We start from the raw sequence: 26,455 nt of genomic DNA, 5'->3' as shown, positions 1-26,455 counted from the left end.
AGATATACAGCGCTGGAGAGGAAAACTGCTACGGGGCGCTTTGTCTATTATCATGGCGTTCCTTTGCTCAGCAGCCCAACGCCATAGCCACTGAGCAACCACGGCGGGTAAGCGTAGATTTGTCGACATGGCAACGCCTGGAAGACTCGTCGTGTCGTGAGCCTAGAACTGCCGAGGCGTTTAGCGCCAAAAAAAAAAAAAAAAAATCCCAGTTGCTGACAAGATAATTCTCGTCCTTCGGCTGGATTATTCGAATAGGCGGACATTACTAGCACGAGAAATCGAAACACATATCTAGCCTAATTTAAAAAATATACACTAATTAAGTTCACCATTACGTTAAGGCACATATTGCAATTTACGAACTGTAGCTGGCGAGCTTGCACGACACCCACTCGAAACGAATTTCCGCAATGACACCAGTTGCGAAATTATTTCTCAAAGAGTGGGACGAAATCGCCCCACACTCACTTTGGAATGCATGGAAGCGCTAATTTAAAGTTAATGTAATAAGGACCTGCAGGTGGGGACGTCGTAGAAATGGCCGTTTCGTATTCGTAAAAAAAGAATAACGTTCACCTGGGGCTGTTCCCGCGCCCTTTGGAAGCCGACGGTATGCGTCACGAAGGCGCCGTGTATTGGCAAACAGCTCCAAGGGCTCTCCGAGTACGCTGCAAGACGCCGCCAAAGAATGGAAGCCGCTTTCAATAAAACTTTATGAAACATGGTTACGGAGCTAATGATGGCAAATACAAATGAATACAAATAGAAAAATACAAACGAGGACAAATATTCGGCCTCTGCATATATGTCGCGTATTTCATGTCTTCGTTTTCCTCGGCGTTTATTTTTTATTGAAATAAACGTAAATAAAGCAATTGTTACTGCTAGCATGCAACAGTTGCTCTTTTCCACTTTGTTAATATATAAAATTATTGAAATAAATACAGAAAAACCGATTCATTCATTAGGTTAAGTTTGAATAAAACGAGAATGCGCATCGATACAGAAAGGTGGAAGTCATCAAGTCCTCCTAATTTTTTTTTTCAAGACGCACAAACGCGACAATCACAGGCACGGACCTGACACTGACAATTGCACAATTGGGGGAGGTCAATATTCCCCCCCCATATAGGCCAGCGTCCTGAAAGAAGCGTTCAGCTACGTTCGTTACGTTGCTATTTCCTTAGCGTCGTAACTACGTTCAAAAATGACAGTGACCTGCTAGAACTGCTTTCGGCCAATAATAACAAAGGCCATTCGCAAAACGTTCAAGCCACAGAAAAATAACCGTGTCGGCACGGAGCCAGGCCAATGCAGTGCTGTCCGGTTAAGGCAGAATGACCGCAACGGAATCGAACGGAATTGTGCTTGCATGATTGCTGGAGAAAGAAACTTGACAGAACAGTGGAGTGGGGGGGGGGGGGGGGGGGGAGGCGGCGGCGCAAAAGGACACGCCAGAACGCTACAGAATATTCGGTTGGTAAACCTGAACATGCATGGATGAAGCTACGATCACACACCTAAACTTTCATTTGGGCGGAAACGGGATCATTGAAGAGTCAACTAGCAGCCTTCCGTTGTCTTCGGTGGTAGACGTCGTTGACAGAGGGTTGCGGCCGTATACTTATGCGGTCCCAAGGACAAGAAGGCAGGCTGGCCCGCGTCTGGGTCGAAGAACTTGTACGCGTCCCAAACGCCCGTCTTCTTGGACCAGGGGCACACACAAAAAAGGACAGGTTGAAACCCACGCGCCGATCACTCAACCACGTCAGCGTTTCGGGATGCTCGCAGAACCACACATCGGGTGACGTGACGCTGACCCATTTGGAACAAGCGTCCAGCGGAATGAAAAGGCCCAGGTGGTTCCTATCAGCCCACGCATGTCTCCGTGGCGTACGTACGAAAAAGAAGATGCTGGCACATCGTAGCTCGAGGACTGACTTTCTGAGCCGCGACGAACGTAGACCCCTCGACAGGGCCCTCCGAAGTATGGGAATGGGACGACAATGACCAGGTTCAACGACATCAACCATTACAAGATGCAAAGATGCACTTAACGCGTCACCCCATCCACAACTCACTAGATCGCAAGCTGTCCAGTGGCCAGAACTACAAACCAAATCATACAACAGCCCGATACTAATGCACGCAATTTATCCAGACACTTACACACATATATATGCAAAGTGTGTGGCACCAGAGCCACGCTAGAACACATGCTATGGGAATGCCAGGGACTAATACAGTACAATGCGCGCGAAGCCTCCATCGACAGCCTCCGCGCGCGATGGCAAGCCGCGCTGCTCAGCACGAACCTGGAAGACCAACTCCGGGCAGTCCAGCGGGCCAAGGAAGCCGCCGAGAGGCAAGAACTCTTGGCCGTAACCTCGGCGGGTGCCCCGGCCCACTAACACGCCGGACGCGAATCGTTCCGATTCGAAATAACGTTTTCTCACAATAAAGTTTTCTCACTCACGATGAAATTCAAGAACTAATGCCGGGTGCACGGACCGGTCGTCTTGTCGAAGGGGGGCGCGGCTTTATAGGTGCAAGCGCGGGTGAAGAGCGGGGTAGAAGTTGCTCTGGAGAGGGCATTCAGCCAGGAGGAGGCGGTTTTAGAACGTCGCGTGTCGACCAGCACTGCTCGCGCCACATGCCACGCTCTCGCGTGCCACGTGGCGCGAGAGCGTGGCACGCGCTCGCGCCAAGTGGTTAGCACGAAGCGCTAGCCACTTGAGTGCGGTCCCCCAATGAGTCAAGCAAGCAAAAAAGAAAAAAGTAGCGCCCAGCAGCAGGCAATCTATGACAAAGAACGCTTCGCTTTAAAAAAAATTATGCAAGCGCACGTAAAAAAAGAATCAAGAGTGCCTTTATCACGCCCAAAGGTCTTCGAATGAAATTAGTTGTCTGCTTCTTAAGTTTTTGTACAGACGCCGATACGCAGACCTGACGCATCCGTGGCCGTGGCCTATATCGAAGCTAGGCTTAGCGTTCCAACCGTTTACTCGGTCGAGTGACATAAGTTAAATGAGCCGTATAAGGCGATGCGAATGGGACGATGTACACTTATAAGCAGGTAGAAAGATGATGCACTGAATGAGCCTGCCGTTCACTGCGTCGGAGACGTGTGACTGACTAAAGTTCGACGCAATGGGCAATCGAAGACGCTGTGATGCGTCGACCTTAGGGTTAGTTACGCCGTTTGCTTCGGAGCCGCAACACCTCTCTCTCCTGCAGGTTCGATTCCTTTCAAAAATTAATATTTTGTGTGAATTTGCTGAGCGTCTCTGCATTTTCGTAATGCCAGTATTGGCATTTGACTCGGTTAGTGCTAACCGTAACCCTAACCAATGCCCTCCCCTCCCCCCCCCCCCCGTGTTCTTGAACACGCAAACAATTCCAAATTTAAATTCATTTTTCTAATTTCCTTTGCTTAAACGGAGGCTCAGGTTTGTATAACCATCGCCTTGGGGTTAGTAGGCGACTCCATACGACGTCTGGTACGCTCTATAAAAGTATCAAGCGTTTCCGTCGACGTCGCGAGCACATCTCTTCCCGACCAAGCGGCATAGTCACAGCTGTTTCAAAAAAGACGGAGCAATATCCTTCCACTTTGAAAATAATGTCCCAGCTACTTCCTCAAGAAAGTCCGGCAGCCTCGACGATCCGCAGGAAAGAAAAAAAAAACATGCAAGGAGACTGATTCTCACCGTGTCTGCGATGACGTGTCCAGGACCTAACGCCGGCACACCTTTGGTGCCCTTCCTGTCTCAAAGACCATGGCTGGGTAAGCTGCGTCTCTGCCGGTCCCCGTTCTCAGAAGCGGTGTGGCCAGTCCGTGGGCCTCCCTTGATTTCGCTCGCGGCCTGGAACGGCGGCCACCGCCAGCGTGATGGACCGCGCACCGGACACGTCCTCCTCGTTCGATGGCCACGTCAGAATAATGGCGGCTCGTCGGGTAGTCCAACCGAGCACGAGCCACGAGCTTCGCAGATCACGCGATTTGCTTTTCTTCCTCTTTTTTTCTTCTTAGTTTATCTTCAAGAAGACGCTCGCGTGCAACGAACCACGTCTGCACTGGAGCGCTCGCGGACAACTTTCTGTGGTTATGAAGAGAAAACCATATATGGGAAGCTACGGAGGCAAAGCGCGCGCAAGTGAGGGCGCTTCTGAAAAGAGTCCCGCGTTTTATTACACGTTAGGTTAGGATGGGGAAGAGAAAACCGTTGCTAGCAAGTTACACCACTGAGCGTAACAAGTTTACTTATTTTGAAGCTTTTCCCTTCCGCGTCTGGGCAAACGCGAAACCGCCGCACATGGAAGCTGCGTGGATTCGGCGTCTGTCCCGAGCAACCGAAAGCACCGTGAAAGCACTGCCAAACGCTGCCGGACTACTTGATGATAGTGATCTAAAGAGAGGAAAGACGCTTGATTGTGCTCCGGCGCCGATTCTCGCCACGGCAGCACTCGCAGTGCAGCCATCGACGCAGCTTCCTACGCGTCCGTCTGTTTCTGTCGGCGTCTGCTAGCTGCTGGGGCGTCTGGCCACCGTCTAGAAAGACGCTACTGACGCAGAACTACGTGGCGTTTTTTTTTTATTGCAGCTAATACGTAGAGAAAGAAATATGGCGAAGCTGTTAAGGGCTACTTTCCCCAGGATTGTGTCTGTGTGTCGACACAAAATTCGAGCCTTCTCATCGGGCGTACCTCAACACTCTCTCAGCCCATTTACTTTCTTCCATATTCCTCAGTAGTTCTTCATTATCGATTTTACTGCGAGATTCCCTCACTTCAAAACTAGTCCATCCCATATCACCCTCCACAGCTTCATTTGTAGTCTTCCCGTGAGCGCCCAATGCGAGGCGACCCACTGACCTTTCGTTCCCGTCGAGTCCTGATTGTACCCTTGATTCAAAGCAACCAACCGTATTTCCAAAAGTAAGTCCTGAAACCATAACACCTTTCCACATACCCCGGAGCACCTCGTACATATTGTATCCCCATAGCGCTCTGTGCTTAATTACGGCTGCATTTCTCTTCCCCTTTGCTGCTTTTGTTTCTTCCTGTGTTTCCATATATCTATTGGCTTCGTTTATCCATATACCAAGGTATTCATATTCTCTTACCCGAGGTATTTCCTGGCCCTGTATTGTCACTGTCTGTTCACTGTTTTCATTGAATACCATAACACCTGTTTTTCTAACACTAAATTTCAAACCTAAATTCTTGCCTTCCTGTCCACAGATATTAGCGAGACGTTGCAAATCACTTTGCTTGTTAGCTACCAACACAATGTCGTCCGCATAAAATAAACCTGGAAGCTGCTGCTCTACTGCTGTACCCGCCAGTCTGTATGAGAGGTTAAACCCAATATTACTTCGTTCTAGCGCCCTGTCTATCACACCATGAACATCATAAACAGCAGCAGAAGCTTGATGTGGGCGAGTTGGTTTTGCATACTTGAAGAAAAGAGCGCTACGAAGACGCGGACTAAAAGAGGAACATGTACGACGGGAAGAACTTGTTCGTCGTACATGTTCTTCTTTTAGTCCGCGTCTTCGTAGCGCTCTTTTCTTCAAGTATGTATCATCAACAGCCGCATCAACGCTGGTAGCGCCATGTTATGACGTGGAGTTTAACCACAGAGCGCACGAAGGAAGCGTCGCTGTAACTCACCGTATTCTCCTTAACTGCTGGCGAAAAGCGCTTGTAGCAATACAATCGTTCCCGCGCAGTTCGTACATTTTTTTTTCAACGAGAACACCGAGTGTCGCACGGTGTCACTACCAGCTTTGCTACTGCCGCCCAACGCAAATCTAACCCGGCAAGCCGCAAACGGTCATCAATATTAAACCTTGAACGTGTGTCTCGCGCACTACCAATACATGGCAACTGATTTACTCTTCGCAGTCATCGGTACGCAGATTCTAGTAGCTGCTCCTGTTTCTGCGCGTGCCTTCACAGCACATGAAAATGGTCTTCGCTTCGTCAATAAAGTTGTTGGAAGTCAGCGTTGCGCGTGTGTGTCTTTCCTCGTTTGTCCCTGTCTCTCGCGCTGTTCTTTGCAATTTTTGCAAGCGCAACCTCTTTTACTGTGTGGAAAATGTTTAAGGAACAAGATTTACGGTTTTAAGACGGATGAGTGGACGGTTGTAGTCCAGACTGAGAAGACAGTTTATAGATTTTATCTTCAGAAGAACTTGATATATTCAATCTAGCTGGCACAGTCTCGCCCGCTACTCGAAGCTCTGAATTGTTTTTAAAGTGAGATTAATAACAATGAGATAAAAAGACGGTACAAGAACGCATCGCAGTATAATCCTCCTACAGAGACGCAGTACAAATCCGTGGCAAGGTAAATTTCCTAGAAGGTTTTCATAACCTGCCTCGAGGTTGCACCGTCAAGCCATGGACCCAGAACAGCGTCGTCGCAATCCGATCACTCACCAGTGTTTGCTTATATATAGGAAAAAAGGCAGTGGCCGCCATTGTGTTAGGCGCCGCTGGGCAACAACATGTAAAGCCCCATAAACATCGTAATGTAGCGACAATCTCCTCCTCCGCCTTCCCTCCTCCTCGTTTCTCCTCTCTTTCACGCTCCCTCCTCGACCGTGGCGCCGACTACACTGCTCGAGCGTAGCAACGGCGCCAACATGTGCTCCTCGCCACTCCGTAGACGCTTCTGGAGCAAAAATGGCGCTGATACACGGCGTGAGGGCCCACGTGATGTTATTAGGCCAATAGCGACGTGGCGTCGGCCTCGGCCAGAGCGCGCGAGGAAGAGGCGGCATTCTTCAAAGCGTGGCACTACTTTACGAAATTTAAGGGGTTTTAACAACATGTATTGCAGCGTTGCCAGACGCCGGCCAGTGCTAGCAGACAGGGACGCGTTTATTTCCCTGTCGACAAGGTACGCTTCGTTAAAGCATAAACTGTTCACATGCACATTTTATAACAGCGTGTGCGTGTGTGTGTGTGCAGAAAGGCTTCCTAGGTTAAAGCCACACCCAGGCGCTACCACCAGCTACGCCACACCTATAGTTCTATATATCGCAGGCAAGGTGTGTTACAAAGCATGATCCGAGCTCTCGCGTAGACCCCCTAGGGGCCTACACAGAGATCTCGCTTCAATTGCCGTGCTTGGACTCCGCGTACCGGTGCCCCTAAGTCCACGTTGCAACAGATCTTATATGCACCTGTCTATTTATTCAATATGCTCGGAAATGTGCCAGCTGACTGATAGATTCGCTGCCTGGGCAACCTCTCCGAGCAGCAACAGAAGAGCAGTGTATAAGACACAGCGACAATTGTTCTCGCCAAGAACGTGTGTGGATTGCATCGAACGCGCCGAGCTCGCGAACAATGCTCCACAAATAGCTGCCGAGGTCGTTTTTTTCTTTTCGCTTAACGTCCGCGCCATGTTGCGTCGGTTCATTGTCTTCGGGCGTCCGAGCGCATTTCTCTAGCCCCTTCAATTATTGTTGTCGTCCTGTCTTTCAGCGAGCCTTCGAGAGAAATGTTGACCGTTCTATAGACCAGAGCTGTTCCCAGCTGTTTGTTTGGATGATGGATGCCGTTCGAAGTGAAGCGTGGCATGCAAATAGGCCAGAGCGGAGCACGAGCGAAAACAAAAAATATACAGCTTAGATGCTCGGAACTCTTCCCCGATTAGCGAGGCTTAACATTTGCACCGTTTGGCCATCGAATCGCGTCAATCCCGTGGGCCGTGGTCAAAGTTGGGCACCCCGCTGGATCGACGGAGATACACACTCAAACATGAAGCTGCCAGCTCTTCTTGTGATCGTGGTCTTCAGTGCCTCCGCTGCCGCGTCGGGTCTCGTAACGAAGAAAATAAAGGTAAGTCTCGAAATGCCGTCACAACGTCACATGTTGTAATTGTTCGACCCTTCAATGACGGCACATGTAAATACCCTGAAAAAAAAAGACGCTATTTTTTTTTTTATCTAGATGTGCAAAGCACATTGAGAATAAGTATAATCACAAACAGAAAGGAAAGATATTTCGAGAAATCCTTTTACACCAGTAGCGGGGGAAAAAAAAAACTAGGCAGAAAACTGGAAGGGGGCTTCGCCCCCAAGCCACTTATGGCGTCGTTTCAAGTCTGTACAGACACGTGATACGTGAACCACGGGCGTGCATTTCCTTATCAAGTGTGCTGCACCAGTGTAGCCAGGGAGCTTCCAGCTGTCTCTCTCCTCTGCATGTGCTTTCAAAATAAAGTGAGCCACGCACCAAACCGATTCCGTCTCGTCCTATGTTCGTGCTATGGAGTAACAAAATGACATTTGTTGCTTGCCATACAGTGTTTGGTGAAGGCACTTCGCCAGAAACTTTGACCTCAATGTGCAAGCTAAGCAAGACAATTTTTCTTCTCGTACAAAAAAAAAAAAAAACAATGTTTGCGGGTATGTTGCCTGTAGGCGCAACGCTCGTCAATGAAGAATTGAATGACCAACATGCTACTGGATATGGCATTTATAAATCGGGACTCCGCATGTGATGACTTGAAAAGTTGTTTCGTCACAACGGAAGGTCACGGAAAGATGGAAGCCTCAAACGATTATGAACGGTCACGCAAGGAAGTCATTGGAGCCAATGTTTAGACAAGCGAATCACCATTGATTATATTATCATTTTCTTCTGGTCCTATTACTGAGTGAGAAGCTGTTGCTCCATTATGATACAATTTTCGGCTTTCTAGATGGAGTCGGTAGGTTATCAAGGTAAACGTTAAATTAATATGAGCACTGAAAACAGAAGACTACCAGAATTTTATATCCATAACACTTATGTGGTTTCAGATGACATCAGTTACCATTACGGTAACATACACACACACACACACATACATGAGCTGTTGATGATGATGATTATGATGATGATGATGATGTCAAAGGCAGTGGCACATTCACATTCTAGGCGATGTTCCAAAATTCGGCTGGTTTTTCATGAATCTATGAGATGGATCATATTCAGAAATACCGCTAGTAACGATAACGATAATACGGTTTCTTGAGTCTTTCATCGGAGTGATTGTGGGCTACTCCTAATTCTGATGGTCCTCGTCATATGCGTCCGCGTGAAATACATGTGGAGGGAGAAGGCGACTGGCGACGACCGACTCCGTCTGTGCCAGCTGGACCCGCCAGTGTTTACGTGACAGCAATGCTGAACATTTTTTCTTAGTCCTACTGTGTCGTGATTTGCAACAATAAAGGTGCAGTATAGTAGTTCTCTGACTAACACTGCAACCGATACGGTTAGCGGTACTATGAATGGTTAGGTCGTATAACGGAACTAGAAACCACGACAAACAAGAAACAGCCTATATGTTTATGACGATGCAACGGAGCACAAAGAAGAAGAATGTGCTAACACAGCTGCCAGGCATTATAAAAAGGAAAGTTCGTGTATTTATTGTTCTCCGGTAGAGGGAAAAAAACATAGTCGGGATATTTGGCCAGCCCAAGTGCGTCAATTCGGGTCACGGGACATTTACTCAAAAGTCGATACTGTCCCTCTGAATTCGGGAAGGCGGGCAACAATAGATGCGAGGCAAAAATCACAGGACGCACGGAGGCGGAAGAGGGTGGTAATCTTCGCGCCAGGCGCCCACGTTTTCTGCACGGCAGCAGTCAATGCCACACCCACGCATGTATAGCACCAAGCGCGATCTCCTCACTGTGACGGCTGCAGACGAGAAGGTGCGTTACAAGTGGAGAAATAAGTGCACGCGTGGAGTGTCTGAGAATGTTTTTTGTACAAGAGTAATTCGCCTGCTGGAGACAACTGGGAGAAACGGCAGCAGGTATTGTAATGGTTGGGGTCGGGCATGAAATAGATGGTAGCTGGCCCATGCTGACGTCTAACTTATCCACGCTGAGGACGTTGTTGAAGGGAGAGACTTGTTCTCATCGAGAACGAGGAATATGGGATTTATTCACAGTATCTACATGAGAACGTTACAGTTCATCAGTCTAACATGACTGAAAAAGGAATGCACACTGAGGAGCCGCCAACGGCTCCCTAAATGCACTCAGTCCTCCCTAGGTCCCTAGGTGAGGGAAAACGGCAGTTCACCGCCGACCAATTCGGAGCGTCCAAAGTCTACGTAGCCGACCCGCCTTTGAGGGGGAGGGTTTACGCACTCACTTCCGCACAGGTTTCACTGACCATGCCGAGGTGAGTGGGTTCTCGCAGACACGGTGCTTGACCCGAGCAGGCGCCTCTTTATCCCAGAGTTGACCCTGCAGTCAGTGGCCGCCGCGTCCGTCCATTGACTGACGACTAATATGCTGCGTCAGACGGCGCCACAAAACTTCTTATTCCAGGAGTTCCACCGCTTCAAACAAGCCTTGACGGTGACGGCGAATCCACTAGCAATACATGGTCCACCGACTACGTGGGGACATCTCGGCGTCATTCGGTTGGGGACGCGGCGCATTGCGGTCCTTACAAAGCGAGTCGTCGCAGCAGATATGATGGCGCCTTTCCGTCGGTCGCTTCCCCGAAGATCGCCAGCCCCCGCCGGTCGAACGTAACAGTATATGCGATATCTCGTGGATTACATGCTGCATGAGCGGCTTTGGAACGATGTATTCACTTCGCTCCATTAGGGCACCGGCACAATTACATTGGGGGATGCAAATCGGAAGCGATCGCGGAAGAGCCAGCAGCTCGGTGCTGGTCCCTGGCTGCTTCTGTGGAATCCGTGCAGGACCGGACCACACGGCGGATCACGGGGAATTTCGAGGTGCCTCAGCTGATGAGGCGTCCCGGACAGCTGCAAGCTCCGCCATGGGAGACAGAAACGGGTCCTGCGTAATGCGAGGAAAGTGTGGCAATAATCAGGGTCGGTCGGATACAGAGCTTCTGTACGCCATGTTCGGCCATCTATACTATACCTGCGCCTGCCCGTGCTTCTAGCACAGGCTTAGCGGCGGAAGTATAAACGCGCTTTGTCTTTATAAACGAGAACCTTATGACGTCACTAGCACGCAAGCCCGCCGGCAGCAACAAAACGAAACAAAAGCACATTTTGCGTTTTTCTAGTGAGGCACTTCAATTTGTCGCCGCATTTATCTTCTGCTTAGGCAGTTTCCCAAAACCGCTAGATCTAAAAAACCTACGCCCGATTTCCCTCACCTCATGTCTAGGTAAGCTCTTCGAACATGTCATACTAGAAAGACTCCCACAGCATATGCTAACGCATAATCTCCTCCCTCGCACAATGAGTGGCTTCCCCGGGCATCTATTCACGCAAGACGTCTTGCTTCCACTCTCTGAAGAAGTCCTGCACCCCGGCATGCCAAACGCACAAGAGCCATACTTGCCCTCGACCTCACCAAGGCCTTTGACAATGTGGAACATACTGCATTGCTGAATGCCTTATCCGATCTACACGTAGGTGGGAGAACTCACGCCTACCTCACAGCTTTCCTGCAGGCCAGGACTGCGGTCCTTGCTGTAAGAGAACTGACAACAGACAAGCTCCAACTGGGTAGCAGAGGCACACCGCAAGGATCAGTGCTCTCGCCACTCCTCTTCAACCTTACTCCCATTTCCATGGCCAGAGACCTGGCAAATATTCCCAACCTCTCGCACTTCCTCTATGCAGATGATATTACCTTGTGGACCACTACAGGCAGCATAGGCGACATGGAGTCGACCTTACAAGCAGGGGCCGATGTGGTGGTGGAGCGGCCTACGGCAATAGGCCTCGCGTGTCCCCCCACCAAGTCGGAACTTCTTATTCTCCACCCCCCCTCCCCAAGAGTCGCACAGACCCAACTCCATCCCCCAGGATCCGTATCCACCTGAAGACGTACTCCATTCCAGAGGTCACACAGCTACGAGTACTTGGCATGGTCATGCAGAACAACGGCAGACACACGGCGACCATGAACAAACTCACCACCACAGTACACTATGCGCCTGATTAAGCGGATAGCCAATAGACACAATGGGATGAGAGAGCGCGCCTTGAGAAAGTAAGTGCAGGCCTTTGCCATAAGCAGAGTAGTATACTCGCTCCTATACCTACATCTCAACCGGGAGGAAATGGAAAAAGTGGATGCCCTTATACGTCAAACGTATAAGACAGCACTTCACCTCCCCAGGCGTTCGCCAAATGAGTGCCTCCTTCTCATCGCTGTACATAACACATTTGATGAGCTCACGGAAGCCCATGGCGCAGCTCAAATTGAGAGGCTGTCCTCTACCACCACAGGTCGGAACATCCTGGACAAACTAGAACATCTCCCGACTTCCAAGGCCAATTAGACATGTCCCTTACCATCAGACATACAAAACTGCATCACTATTCTCCCCCTGCCTAAAAACATACACCCCGTGCATAACGAGGGGCGCAGGCAGACCAGGGCAAAAGCCCTCCACAAACAACACCAGGACGACCACCGCATGAGTGTGTCGACGTCGCTAGCTACCCACAGAAACCAGTCTATGCCGTAAGTGTAGTGTCACATCAACTTGGTTACACCACAGCTGCCACAACACAGGCGCGCACGTCCATAGAGGCGGAGGAGGCTGCCATAGCGCTGGCCATCTCAACAACCACTGCCGAGGTTATCCTTAGCGACTCCAAAACTGCCATCCGCAACTACTCCAAAGGCCGAGTTCATGAACCGGCACGGAAAATTCTCAATCATCAGACCCCCCTGAGACCAATTATGCTCGTCTGGGTGCCCGCGCACGCAGGCCATCCAGGCAATGAGATGGCCCATTCTATCGCTCGAGTAGCCGTCAACCGAGCCACACCATTCGATGACCTGGATAACGCTAGAAACCGATTGGTAGAGTATCATCAGATCACCCTCCACTACCGCGAAATGCGGTTGAGATATCCTCCCCCACGTAAATCCTCAACCAAATTACAGCAAGCTACCTGGCGCCAGCTTCAGGCACAAACCTTTCTCTCTCCAGCTTTTCTCGCCCTGGTTCATCCAGGCCTATATCGACAGGAATGTACGCTCTGCAGCGCGCCTACAGCCAACTTGCATCACATAATGTTCTTATGCCCCGAGCTCCAGCCACCCTCTGAGTGGCAACTCACCGCCGTCGAGGGATGGGAGACCGCGGTGTCTAGCTCCAACCCAGCCGACCAAATACGGCTGGTGGGCTGGGCTATGAGGGTCGCCGAGGGCCACAAACTCCCGGACACCCTACGCGTTCCTGAGCATCCTCACAAGTAATGTTGTAAAAAAGGCTCAAATAATAAATGTTTACCACCGCCACCTTAATTACTAAGTCCATATTTACTGCAATGCATATGCCCTATATAGCTACGAACCTTCGCCTGATTGTCGAATGCTTTGCTACAGCTATCGCCGTCAAGGGGAGCACGGTAGCGCGATTAAAAGACGGGACAAAAGAACAAACATAGCGACACACACAGCGCTAACTTAAGTTTAGCGCTTAAGTTAGCGCTGTGTGTGTCCCTATGTGTCTTCTTTTGTCCCGTCTTTTAATCGCGCTACCGTACTCCCCTTGAAGATACATTACCAACAAGCCCACATTGCAACCCTCGTGAGCTATCACCGGCCTCGTTCTTTGGGCGAAACTGCGACTTTTTCCCCCTTCCTCCATATATTATATCACTGTGAACGTGATGTCACAGTGACGTCAACGTCATCGGCTCAATGCATGAGGTGCAAATACGTGTTTGAAGGGTGGTTCAGACCACTTGCTCGCCTGCTGATTCGCCAGGTTACCTTTTCCGAAAGAAAAATACAAAGTGCCGTTCTGAAAACATGACTCCCATACGTGTCTCGACTGACGTACCTTCTCTATTTGTTGTCACTCTAAATCCAACACTTGCGCGCTTCCATTACCGACGTATGTATAGCATCCCTTGACCTGCGCTTTTTCTCTCGACATGCAGCACTTCGAACCTGACAAAGGAGGCAAGATAAAAACGGGGGGAGGCGAATGGCAAGAAGGCGATTCCGAACCAGTTGACTTTGTGGGAGAGTTCACAACGGATATGCGGAGGCTGCAGCGCCAGGTTCTGAGGAATCACAACCGCTACAGGCGTCGGCACGGAGTTCACACTCTGAAACAAGATCCTGAGGTTAGGGGGGAGAGGGGATACACGACATATCCTTCTCTTTCAGCACAGACCTTCAGAAAAAGTTACTAACGTTACTTTACATTTGCTAAAGCGAGAAACTTGAAGTGATCCAAGTAAGTGCTGTTCGATTGTTTATTCTAAGTTTAGGCTACTGACACACCGATTAAGTTTACGATTACTTACAATAACGAAAAACTCGAACTACTAAAAAGAGTAACTGCCTAAACTTTCGTTATTTATTTCTTCACTATAAGTTAGCCCTTATCCGCAGAACGTGGTAACGGCCTTTTGTGTATATGGCCTTGTGTATACGGCCTATTGGTTATTGGCTCGACTATTGGCACGACCGAGAAATTCACATTGGATTAGGGCTAGATCGCGTTTAAAAGTGCGACGTGTGAGACCCGTATTGAATTTCGCTGTTTCTTCCAGTTTTCATGTATCTGCCTCTTACAATCTTGCTGCAATAAATTGTTGTCTGCTATCTCCGTGCTCTTGACTGTGCAGCAAGTTGATTTATAGTTAAGGAACATGGCCCATTTATTTACGATACACCTTTGACGTGAGTTACTAGACCTACAATATCACCAACGATAAAGTTCTACTTCCTCAACAGTTGGAATGATTATTGCGCTTGGTTACAGCTTGAAACATCAAATATGAATATAAATGAAACTAACAGGAAGTGAAACACCTTTCCGCGCTCGTCGTCACGTCATCACAACATATAAACAGCGACACAAGCGCCTGCATGAAATCACTCGATTTAAGCAACGTTACGGGTCACACAAAAAATAAAAGAAAAGAAACAAAACTGAAATTACGCCCTCCGAGATTCGGTGGCGTGCGCGACCATCTTGGAGGCTGATGCGTTTCACCGATTCCGCTAGGTGCGCTGAGAGCCAAAGCCGGCTGGAGTTAATGTATATGCTACCTTTTGTAGCATATACAGTAACTCTAAAGCCGGCCGCAGGCGCCTAGGGAGTGTCCACTCTTTACGTTTACTATGTTACTCTATGGGAATAGCGCTACTTGAATCGGTCGTTGTTCTATCTGCATGGTCGCGAGCTGCATGTGCACTCTCGGTTAGATGTAGCGAATATAAAACCTTATTCGCCCCACATAGTTGCCAACTGGCTACATAAACTCGCCTAGATATAGCGAATATTGAACGCGACATGTATAGATTTTTTCTAAAAATCAGATAGACATATAGATACGGCTGGCCTTGGTCATGTGTTCAGGCACACTTTTCGCCTGACACTGCACCTTGGCTTGCGTTAGGCCAAGGATTCTAGGTGCTGGCGTTTCATATCTAATCCACACTGCCACCTTTCGGTCTCTTAGCATTAAACTTGTCATTTTCCGTTCAGTCATAAGGTGTTAGACTATAAGCGTCCTTCCAGGTTTGGTGGTATTAGGGCTACGTAGTGCAATCAATTCGAGTTTCTTGCGATCCTGAAAATGTATCACTCTGTTCGTTTCGTTGCAAAGGGCGTCCAATAATCGACGCCCTTTGTAAGTGATAAGCTCTTGCGCATTGCGACTAACAATTTATTTCGCCTCTAATGAATGACACACTGCTTGTGATCGACGTCCTGCCGCAGTTGGATCGCTACGCTCAAGCGTGGGCCCTGGTGATGGCGAAGAGGGACCGCATGCAGCACAGGCACAATTCGTTGTACGGAGAGAACCTCTACTATTGGTCGAGCACCGACTTGGAGTCACCCATCACGGGTAACGCACGCTGGTTCAAGTCAGCATCAAATCAGAATACGCGAGTTTCACCTCACAAAGCACAGCACGGATTTTGAGGAACTCTTTTTATAGTTGGGTGGCTGGAGATCGACTTCGACTACCCGTGACTCTGCATTTAAATTTAGTTACACAAGCGTTCTAGCGTGTCGGTATACCATCGGAACTCGGCCGGCGTGGCCGGCAATCGAACCCTAAACCTCGTGGCTATAGCAGTACAACGCCGCAGCCACTGCGTCGCAGCGGCTGGTAGGTCCACGTCTCACTTGCGCGATATCGCGCTCTCTTCAAATATCAACTGGAGCGAGCATCACTTGCTGGTAAATGAGATGTACGTGCATACTTTAAGCGCACACGCACGCTGCTGCTCTGGCGGATAGCCAATAATAGCCTAACTTCACCAGCAACCACCGCCTTTGTTGTACCAAAGTATACGCTACGTCAACCTGACAAGGTCCGTTCGAGCGAGCGCGTCGGGTCTAAAACCGGTAGGGTCGAGCAAGCGCGCCGGGTCGAAAACCGGTAGGGTCGAGTAAGCGCGTCGGGTCAAAAACCGGTAGGGTCGAGCAAGCGCGTCGGCTCGAAAACCGGTCGTGTCGAGCAAGCGTGTGGGGTAGAAAACCGGTAGGGTCGAGCAAGCGTGGCGGGTCGAAAACCGGTGAGGTCGAGCAAGCGTGTGGGTCGAAAACCCGTAGGGTCGAGCAAGCGCGTCGGGTCGAAAACCGGTAGGGTCGAGCAAGCGTGGCGGGTCGAAAACCGGTGAGGTCGAGCAAGCGTGTGGGTCGAAAACCCGTAGGGTCGAGCAAGCGCGTCGGGTCAAAAACCGGTATGGTCGAACAAGCGTGTCGGGTCGAAAACCGGTAGGGTCGAGCAAGCGTGGCGGGTCGAAAACCGGTGAGGTCGAGCAAGCGTGTGGGTCGAAAACCCGTAGGGTCGAGCAAGCGCGTCGGGTCAAAAACCGGTATGGTCGAACAAGCGTGTCGGGTCGAAAACCGGTAGGGTCGAGCAAGCGTCGAGGCAAGTTCTGTCAATCTGGGTGCAAGGGCTCGGTTGACGTCGCTTGCGTCAACGGAAAACAAAGCGAACAGACCTTGGAGGAGGCACTGCATTCGGGGATAGACGCTTCCGCATAACGATATCGCATCACATTTGCTGGCGTGCAGCACGTGGACATATATTCATATAAGATGCTGATTGACTCTTTTAATTAATCACTTTAGTGCACGTGTTATAACTTCGAAATTGAAACCGAGGAGTAGTGAAGTGGCGTATGCTTAGCAGGAATCCGCGACTGGCGCCACTTTCTCGAGATATGCGACCTTAAAATGTGCTGCGGAAATGCATTGGCGTTCCAGTTAACAGTTTCTCGCTAGCGATCTTAACTGGAACGATGTTCATTGGGGAACAGCGATGTATGCTTTTTAGCAGATTTGGGGGATGAATATCCTGAAACTGGCGCTAGTCTTAGTTTATGACAAAAGGCCGTGGGCCGGGCTTTATCATATATTGCTTTATAACGCCTTTATTACGAAACACTTGGGGCCCCCAAAATTTCTTCTCTACACAGGTCACTTCACTGTAAAGGTCACGCACCCTGTACCACTCGCCATAGAGCAGCCCAAATACGTTCAACAACATTCTTTTCATTTAAGTGAACTTAAGAGATACACTGTGAATTCGGTTGCTAATGGTCGCTAATGTCGCTAAGTAGCTAATGGGAGCAGAGTCTGTTCGCGCCAAGGGCTGATAGTTTCGTGTGCGCTGTGTTCTTACCTCAGATGTCAGAGATGTGAAATGTCAGAACTTCGCCTTGCCGGCGAAGCTCTGACATTTTTTTTTTTTGTGACACCATAACGTTGTAGAGCTCTTCCGGCCCGTATACCACATCGCTCTGGCAACTATTCGGTGCGGACACATTTTAGCGGCATTGCCGTTCCACGGCGCCGCAATTTTCGACCAGCCGCTGCAAGTTAAGCAAGGCGAAAGTGCACCAATCACAGGCGGGGGCACGACTCTGTCACCATTTTACCTACTTTCAAGGCGCTAGGCCCCGAAAAGCGCTCTCCATTTCTTTGCGTTCCTCGCCTCTTGTCAGCTCAAACGCCGCGGTTTCTCAGTGGCGATGGTGTTAGGCTGCTGAGCACAAGGTCACGGGATCGAATCCCGACCACGGCGGCCGCATTTCGATGGGGGCGAAATGCGAAAACACCCGTGTACTTAGATTTAGGTGCACGGTAAAGATCCTCAGGTGGTCGAAGTTTCCGGAGTCCTCCACTACGGCGTGCCTCATAATCAGAAAGTGGTTTTGGCTCGTAAGACCCCATAATTCTTTTGTCAGCTCATTAGATAAGAATAACCTGTAAAGATAGGCAATGCTATTCTCTTTGAAAGCGAACAAAGGTGACGCCCCCTCAGTGAAAAGAACCTTTGAATGGGCTTTCAAACAAGGCTGGTGTCCACCGTCCGAGGCTTGCGTCGGTGGTTACGTAAGTTTGACGTCAGGAGAATGAAATAAAATCAAAATGGAATAGTTTTACGTCATACGGGCCCGGACACCTTGAACTGTCGTGCTGTTTCCCGCTGTGCAAGTGCATTTCGGCGCATCACTTTAGTTCGAATAATCCAGTCTAAAAAATACCCACTGCTGTCGAAATCCCAAGAAATTTCGAATATAGCAGTAACTCAGATAACGCGATTTGACTAAGATTGTCTTACTGTGTTTCGACGAATTGTCTCTTCTGTGTTGTTACCTTTATGCATAAAAAGTGTTTTATAAAAATGCTATCAATGAACGTGGCGAACTTGGCGCTTTTTGCGGAGGAGTTGGTAAACGATCTAGGCTGACATAATTTGCCATGAATAACGGGAAATGCCGAAACTAAATTTAGAAAAGTTCATTAACGTTTTATTGGAACCTCGGGAGCAGTCACTTATGCGTCAAATTTGGAGGCAGCGACATTTCAGTGCACCTCTACTTTCTTTAATACGAGAGTTATTAGGAAAGCCTTTTCCCCTATTTTTTTAGCCAAACTGCGGCTGTAAATGCGAAGCCAGCATATCCATTCCCGGCGGGGGACCTTTCTCGGACCGACCCGGTCTTGTCTACAGGTAGCTCCACGGCACGGCGCTGCTGCCAGTTGTTGGAGATGGCGGTTGTGCTTCACACGTCCACGGCGTACGAGAAACGAAGTGTGATTCGTTTTCTATGGAGCAAGGGAACGAACGCCCATCGAAATCCACAGAGAAATGCAGCAAGCGTATGGGGAAAGGTGTCTCGCTTTGAGAAGTGTCAGGTGGTGGTGTTGGGGGTTCGCAAAAGACCATGAAGACTCGCACGACAATGATCGTTCGGGAGGCCGCGTGCGTCGCTGACTGACCACAGGGGTACCCTTAAATTTGGTGCTGCGATGGGACAAATGGTCTGAATCAGTATGGGGACTACGAGTAAAAATAGTGTAAGGTACGTAGACCCCTCTTGTACGTGTAAGGTACGTTCCCCCTCTTGGCCGGCGGGGACGGGAGGCTTTGTTCCGGCAGCAAAGCTCTCCACGTCTTAGTAAGGTGCCTGGTGGCGGTCTCGTACGGACGATGCCCTCTCGGTGAGCGCAAATTTTTCCCTCATCTTTTAAGAGGTTCAATACTTACAAGCATTTGTCTCGCAAACCATATTTATTTCAAGGAAATTTTCCCCGTCTCAATAATTTCTCTCGTCGTATTCGAGTTCTGATTGCCGTGTTATAGTTTGTTAACGAAGCTTTCCCTCAAGTCTAAATATTTTAAGGCAGTTTTCCTAGTCTCTAAAGCCGCTCGAGTTCGCTCTTCTGCTCGGGCAGCCATTTTTCTAAGAAAGTATGCCTTCCAACCACTCGGTTCCAACCACTATCGCGGACAACATGAGTCCCTTTCCAAGTAAGTGTGAGGCTCGGAGCAGGAGCTGTGGCGCTTGAAAGTAGCCTGGGGCCTGACGAACCAACCGACTGAGCTATCTTTCCGGGTAACATCGAAGGGTCACGAGTTCAAATCACCTGTTATGTTCCTTTTTTTTTGCCCCTTTTTCTTTATTTTTTTTTCTTTCTTTTAATGTCTTTTCCTTTATTTTATCACTGTACGGGAACCCTCCTAAAAAAAAAAAGAAAGATATATATCTTCAAATATGTATGGCCTCACATGTGCAGGTCATAAATACCATAATAATATATGGGGTTTTACGTGCCAAAACCACTTTCTGATTATGAGGCACGCCGTAGTGGAGGACTCCGGAAATTTCGACCACCTGGGGTTCTTTAACGTGCACCTAAATCTAAGTACACGGGTGTTTTCGCATTTCGCCCCCATCGAAATGCGGCCGCCGTGGCCGGGATTCGATCCCGCGACCTCGTGCTCAGCAGCCCAACACCATAGCCACTGAGCAACCGCGGCGGGTAGGTCATAAATACCAGGTTCTCTAGCCGAGTGCCATCCGTGCGGTATAACCGAGCTCAGATTGGTCCACCTTGACTGATCAAATAGGGCACCACTGTATATTAAATGAGGCGTACAACTCCTGCGGGACCCGCCGTGGTTACTCAGTGGCTATGGTGTTAGACTGCTGAGCACGAGGTCGCGGGATCGGATCCCGGCCACGGCGGCCGCATTTCGATGGGGGCGAAATGCGAAAACACCCGTGTACTTAGATTTAGGTGCACGTTAAAGAACCCCAGGTGGTCGAAATTTCCGGAGTCCTCCACTACGGCGTGCCTCATAATCAAAGTGGTTTTGTCACGTAAAATCCCACAATTTATTTTTTAATTTAACTCCTGCGGGGACAGTACAGTATCCGCCTCCCGTGCAAGAGGACCGTGATTCAAATACCGGGCCACACAATTCTCGACCGGAAAATACGAGAAAAAAAAACCGTGTGTTGAGAAAATTGCAGAAGCAGGCCTGGAGTGCGGCCTGATCCCGGTGACCAGAACCGGTAACGCACTCTCTCACCAGAGCAGGATTGGCCACCCTGGTGCAGTACTTGGCCACAACCTCCTATATGAACACAACAATCAAACCCCGGCCCTCAGTCCCCAGCAGCTGCGAAGCAACTGACCACGGCGGCGGTCAGACCTGCGACGCTGCAGAGGGTGCTAAGAATGCCTGGCTGCGGACAGGCCGCCATTGGAATATGAACCTGGCAACGTTTAACGCTAGAACGTTATCTAGTGAGGCGAGTCTAGCAGTGCTATTGGAGGAATTAGAGGGCAGTAAATGGGATATAATAGGGCTCAGTGAAGTTAGGAGGCCAAAAGAAGCATATACAGTGCTAAAAAGCGGGCACGTCTTGTGCTACCGGGGCTTAGCAGAGAGACGAGAACTAGGAGTCGGATTCCTGATTAATAAGAACATAGCTGGTAACATACAGGAATTCTATAGCATTAACGAGAGGGTGGCATGTCTTGTTGTGAAACTTAAGAGGTACAAAATGAAGGTTGTACAGGTCTATGCCCCTACATCTAGTCATGATGACCAGGAAGTCGAAAGCTTCTATGAAGACGTGGAATCGGCGATGGGTAAAGTCAAAACAAAATACAGTATACTGATCGGCGATTTCAATGCCAGGGTAGGCAAGAAGCAGGCCGGAGACAAGTCAGTGGGGGAATATGGCATAGGCTCTAGGAATAGCAGAGGAGAGTTATTAGTAGAGTTTGCAGAACAGAATAATATGCGGATAATGAATACCTTTTTCCGCAAGCGGCTTAGCCGAAAGTGGACGTGGAGGAGCCCGAATGGTGAGAATAGAAATGAAATCGACTTTATACTCTGCGCGAACCCTGGCATCATACAAGATGTAGACGTGCTCGGCAAGGTGCGCTGCAGTGACCATAGGATGGTAAGAACTCGAATTAGCCTTGACTTGAGGAGGGAACGGAAGAAACTGGTATATAAGAAACCAATCAATGAGTTAGCGGTAAGAGGGAAACTAGAGGAATTCCGGATCAAGCTACAGAACAGGTATTCGGCTTTAACCCAGGAAGAGGACCATAGTGTTGAAGCAATGAACGACAATCTTATGGGCATCATTAAGGAGTGCGCAATAGAAGTCGGTGGTAACGCCGTTAAACAGGAAACCAGTAAGCTATCGCAGGAGACGAAAGATCTGATCAAGAAACGCCAATGTATGAAAGCCTCTAACCCTACAGCTAGAATAGAACTAGCAGAACTTTCTAAGTTAATCAACAAGCGTAAGACAGCGGACATAAGGAACTATAATATGGATAGAATTGAACAGGCTCTCAGGAACGGAGGAAGCCTAAAAGCAGTAAAGAAGAAACTAGGAATAGGCAAGAATCAGATGTCTGCGTTAAGAGACAAAGCCGGCAATATCGTTACTAATATGGATGAGATAGTTCAAGTGGCTGAAGAGTTTTATAGAGATTTATACAGTACCAGTAACACCCACGACGATAAGGTAAGAGAGAATAGTCTAGAGGAACTTGAAATCCCACAAGTAACACCGGAAGAAGTAAAGAACGCCTTGGGAGCTATGCAAAGGGGGAAGGCAGCTGGGGAGGATCAGGTAACAGCAGATTTGTTGAAGGATGGTGGGAACACTGTCCTAGAAAGGTTGGCCGCCCTATATACACAATGCCTCATGACCTCGAACGTACCGGAATCTTGGAAGAACGCTAACATAATCCTAATCCATAAGAAAGGGGACGCCAAAGATTTGAAAAATTATAGACCGATCAGCTTACTGTCCGTTGCCTACAAAGTATTTACTAAGGTAATCGCAAATAGAATCAGGAATACCTTAGACTTCTGTCAACCAAAGGACCAGGCAGGATTCCGTAAAGGCTACTCAACAATAGCCCATATTCACACTATCAATCAGGTGATAGAGAAATGTGCGGAATATAACCAGCCCTTATATATAGCCTTCATTGATTACGAAAAAGCATTTGATTCAGTCGAAACCTCAGCAGTCATGGAGGCACTACGGCATCAGGGTGTAGATGAGCCATATGTAAAGATACTGGAAGCTATCTATAGCGGTTCCACAGCCACCGTAATCCTCCACAAAGAAAGCAACAAAATCCCAATAAAGAAAGGCGTCAGACAGGGAGATACGATATCTCCAATGCTATTCACAGCGTGTTTACAGGAGGTATTCAGAGACCTGGAGTGGGAAGAATTGGGCATAAAAGTTGATGGAGAATACCTTAGCAACTTGCGATTCGCTGATGATATTGCCTTGCTTAGTAACTCAGGAGACCAATTGCAATGCATGCTCACTGACCTGGAGAGGCAAAGCAGAAGGGTGGGTCTGAAAATTAATCTACAGAAAACTAAAGTAATGTTTAACAGTCTCGGAAGAGAACAGCAGTTTACGATAGGTAGCGAGGCACTGGAAGTGGTAAGGGAATACATCTACTTAGGGCAGGTAGTGGCCACGGATCCGGATCATGAGACTGAAATAACCAGAAGAATGAGAATGGGCTGGGGTGCGTTTGGCAGGCATTCTCAAATCATGAACAGCAGGTTGCCACTATCCCTCAAGAGGAAACTGTATAACAGCTGTGTCTTACCAGTACTGACCTACGGGGCAGAAACCTGGAGGCTTACGAAAAGGGTTCTGCTGAAATTGAGGACGACGCAACGAGCCATGGAAAGAAGAATGATAGGCGTAACGTTAAGGGATAAGAAAAGAGCAGATTGGGTGAGGGAACAAACGCGGGTAAATGACATCTTAGTTGAAATCAAGAAAAAGAAATGGGCATGGGCCGGACATGTAATGAGGAGGGAAGATAACCGATGGTCATTAAGGGTTACGGACTGGATTCCAAGGGAAGGAAAGCGTAGTAGGGGGCGGCAGAAAGTTAGGTGGGCGGATGACATTAGGACGTTTGCAGGGACAACATGGCCACAATTAGTACATGACAGGGGTAGTTGGAGAAGTATGGGAGAGGCCTTTGCCCTGCAGTGGGCGTAACTAGGCTGGTGATGATGATGATGACGTAGACTGGTACGCATATTTGTTATTACCTGTATCTCCCTTATTTTGGGTAATAAAACATAGGAGCAAATACTTTCTTATTCGCACTTGTATATGAAATCGCATCTAATTCGACTTATTCATAATCAATTTTCAACTCTAAGTACCCTGTTCAACTTCCAACGTTCCTCTCTCGGCCTGTGCGCATATTATATTGTTCGATTTTTTTCTAGCCCTCCGCGGTAACCTAGTGTCTATGGCCCGGCGCTGCTGGTCGATCTCGAAGTCACAGGTTGAATCACGGCCGCGAAGGCCACGTTTCGATGGGGGGGGGGGGGGGCGAAATTCAAACTATCCTGGTGTACATTAGGGAACCGCAATGTCGAAACAATCCAAAGTCCCCCTTCCGCACCTTCGGTGCCACGTGCCCCACAAACCAGGTCGTAGATTTGGCAGACATAAAATCGTAAGAGCTTCATCGTCTCGATCCTTCCTCGCAGGGAGCCAAGCCGTGAAATCGTGGTACGACGGGGTCAAGCTCTACGACTTCGACCACCCCGGCTTCAAGCAGGAAACGTCTAGCTTCACGCAGGTGGTGTGGAAGAACACTCGACGCCTGGGCACGGGCATCGCCCGCGGCCCGAATGGCACCGTGTACATCGTTTCCTACTACGATCCGCGGGGAAACGTCCTGGGCCAGTTCAGGGAGCAAGTTCCTCGGCCAGTGTCTGGCAGAGGTGGAAGCAGCAGGAGCGGCCACGAGAAACGACGTCGCCGCAACGATGAGGAAGACGAGGACGACTAGAACTGGCGCGGCGCCACTGTGTCCGCGAGTGGCACGAGGTGGCGCTGCTGTTCGGCGCCTTTGGTGCCACCTTACAGATTTCTATACAAGAACGCACCAGCGGCAACCTCTTTCGCTGTGCGAAGATGTGAGAATAGTAATAAAGCCGGGTGTTTGTGTCATACATTCTTTTTATCTCGGTATTGCGTCCCATGTAAGAGCGTGTGTGTGTATGTGCACGTGCGTGTGCGCGCCTGTTTGCATGTACAAATTGAGCGGAATTGCATAATGAAGTAATTAACAATAGGAACTAACAGACAATGACACCAGAGAAACTACAGGAAAAGCTAAATGGTTGTGTTTAATATAGCTGTAGAAATAATTTTTAAAAAAGTCGCAGTATCGCCCGAAAGGCGAAGCACTGATAGCGATGACAAAGTATGGCGCAACTACGTAAATGAAGATTCGTAGCTTTATCTGTCGTAATAAGTTGCCCTAAACGTTCGCTTAGGAATTAAACTAGCGAGCGTGTTTTCATGCACGCAGGGGCAAACATGAACAGATCTCGCTCGATGACCGCGAACACTCGCTGTCGCGACGGTGGCGCGATCAAGAGCGCCGGTAGCGTGTAGCGTGTGGCGAATGCTTCGCGCTACCTCTCGCTTCAACACGTCTGCAAAACTTGCGATTACGCAAACTCCAACAATAGGTGACCGAGAAGACAGCGCACATTAACCCGCCAGCCATCTCGGCTCCCCCAACTTTGCACCCGCCGCAGATCACCTCTACGATGGGGTGCGCGGGACGCGTATGCGCTCGGCTCCAGCACGCGCAGCCGCGGCCGGGATAGCGGATGTGACGCGCGCTCATCAGACCGCATCTGTTGCCGCAGGAGAGGCGTGTCCGATCTACATTGCTATACGTAAACATCCTGCGAACGCCATGCGCGTATTAAGCGGTGTTCAATGGAAACACATACTTGTGTCGACGTTTTTGTTTAACGTCCTTTGCAATTTTATGTATCATCGCAAATACGCCGCAATTGGTCTATGTATGCGGAGCAACGCACTGGCGTTTCAAGCCCCGAGAAGAGTATACGTCGGGCTATTTAAGATCGGGCTAAGTAGAACGTCAAAGTGTTTGGTGGCACAGTTTGAGGCTGAATATCTCCGGACTGCTTGCTCCATAGTGGCATAATTTTTACTGAGTGGAAGATTAGTCGAGAGCCCGCGTAGCGCTTCGCCTCCTTTGCCCTCTCCAGCGCACCAGCCAATCACCGCCACCCTTTTGTGGCAAACAACCGTCAGCGACTCTGCATGCATTGTGTGCCATACAGATTCCAGTCGCCATGAAAGTGCCTTCCCACGTCTTCCCTTCGGCCTATATGTGTCGACTAATAGGCGGTTACTTCATTGCGGCTACTTTGAGTCAGAGTTTTCTACAAAAAAAAAAGTTACTGGAGGGAACTCTGGCATTGGAACCGTTCCGGTATATGACGGAAATGAGGGTTAGCACACGAATTTGTCCATTCTTTATGCTTCTGGTCTCTGACGACATTCTGGCGTTATCTAATTAGACTCCATCTTTCCATATACACAAACATTCGTATTTCTCTAAACACAAGGCAGTTGGCTCGCTGTTTAGTGGGAAACAGCGTTGGAGCTAGTTGGTGCAAAGTGGTCGGTGTTGGTGGCACCCAAGGTTTCGCGAAAGTAAGACGAAACGAACGGAAAGAGCGCAAACTGGTAGATATATTCATTTCCTGAAGCAGGAAAAAATAAAACGCTTGGGTGCGCATATTCAAAGAGAACAACAAAAATAAATGTACGCGTCCCAAGAC

General features: G+C 49.1%; 2 protein-coding genes across 8 annotated transcripts in view; one reads left to right on the top strand and one right to left on the bottom strand.

The window, feature by feature from the left end:
• The window catches only part of LOC126525818 (uncharacterized), a 45,847-nt gene extending 41,648 nt beyond the window's left edge, over nucleotides 1-4,199 (bottom strand). For all 7 annotated transcript variants that reach the window (XM_072284166.1, XM_072284170.1, XM_072284167.1 and 4 more), the window contains exons 1-2: nucleotides 3,714-4,199; nucleotides 580-671 (exon numbers count right to left, since the gene is read on the bottom strand). The gene's annotated coding sequence lies outside the window, so the exon portion shown is untranslated. The remainder of the gene's footprint in view (nucleotides 1-579; nucleotides 672-3,713) is intronic.
• A 3,565-nt stretch (nucleotides 4,200-7,764) lies between these two features.
• LOC126526051 (uncharacterized) overlaps nucleotides 7,765-26,455 on the top strand; it is a 74,661-nt gene continuing 55,970 nt past the window's right edge. Inside the window, exons 1-4 of the mRNA XM_072284132.1 lie at nucleotides 7,765-7,860; nucleotides 13,925-14,113; nucleotides 15,721-15,850; nucleotides 24,332-24,634. Coding sequence (XP_072140233.1) covers nucleotides 7,780-7,860; nucleotides 13,925-14,113; nucleotides 15,721-15,850; nucleotides 24,332-24,634 — 703 coding nt within the window. The 5' untranslated portion in view covers nucleotides 7,765-7,779. The remainder of the gene's footprint in view (nucleotides 7,861-13,924; nucleotides 14,114-15,720; nucleotides 15,851-24,331; nucleotides 24,635-26,455) is intronic.

This window comes from Dermacentor andersoni, chromosome 8 (genome assembly GCF_023375885.2).
Source record: "Dermacentor andersoni chromosome 8, qqDerAnde1_hic_scaffold, whole genome shotgun sequence".
Lineage (NCBI taxonomy): Eukaryota > Metazoa > Arthropoda > Arachnida > Ixodida > Ixodidae > Dermacentor > Dermacentor andersoni.
Note: the sequence above shows the minus strand (reverse complement) of the source record. Positions and strands in the feature narration are given on the sequence as shown.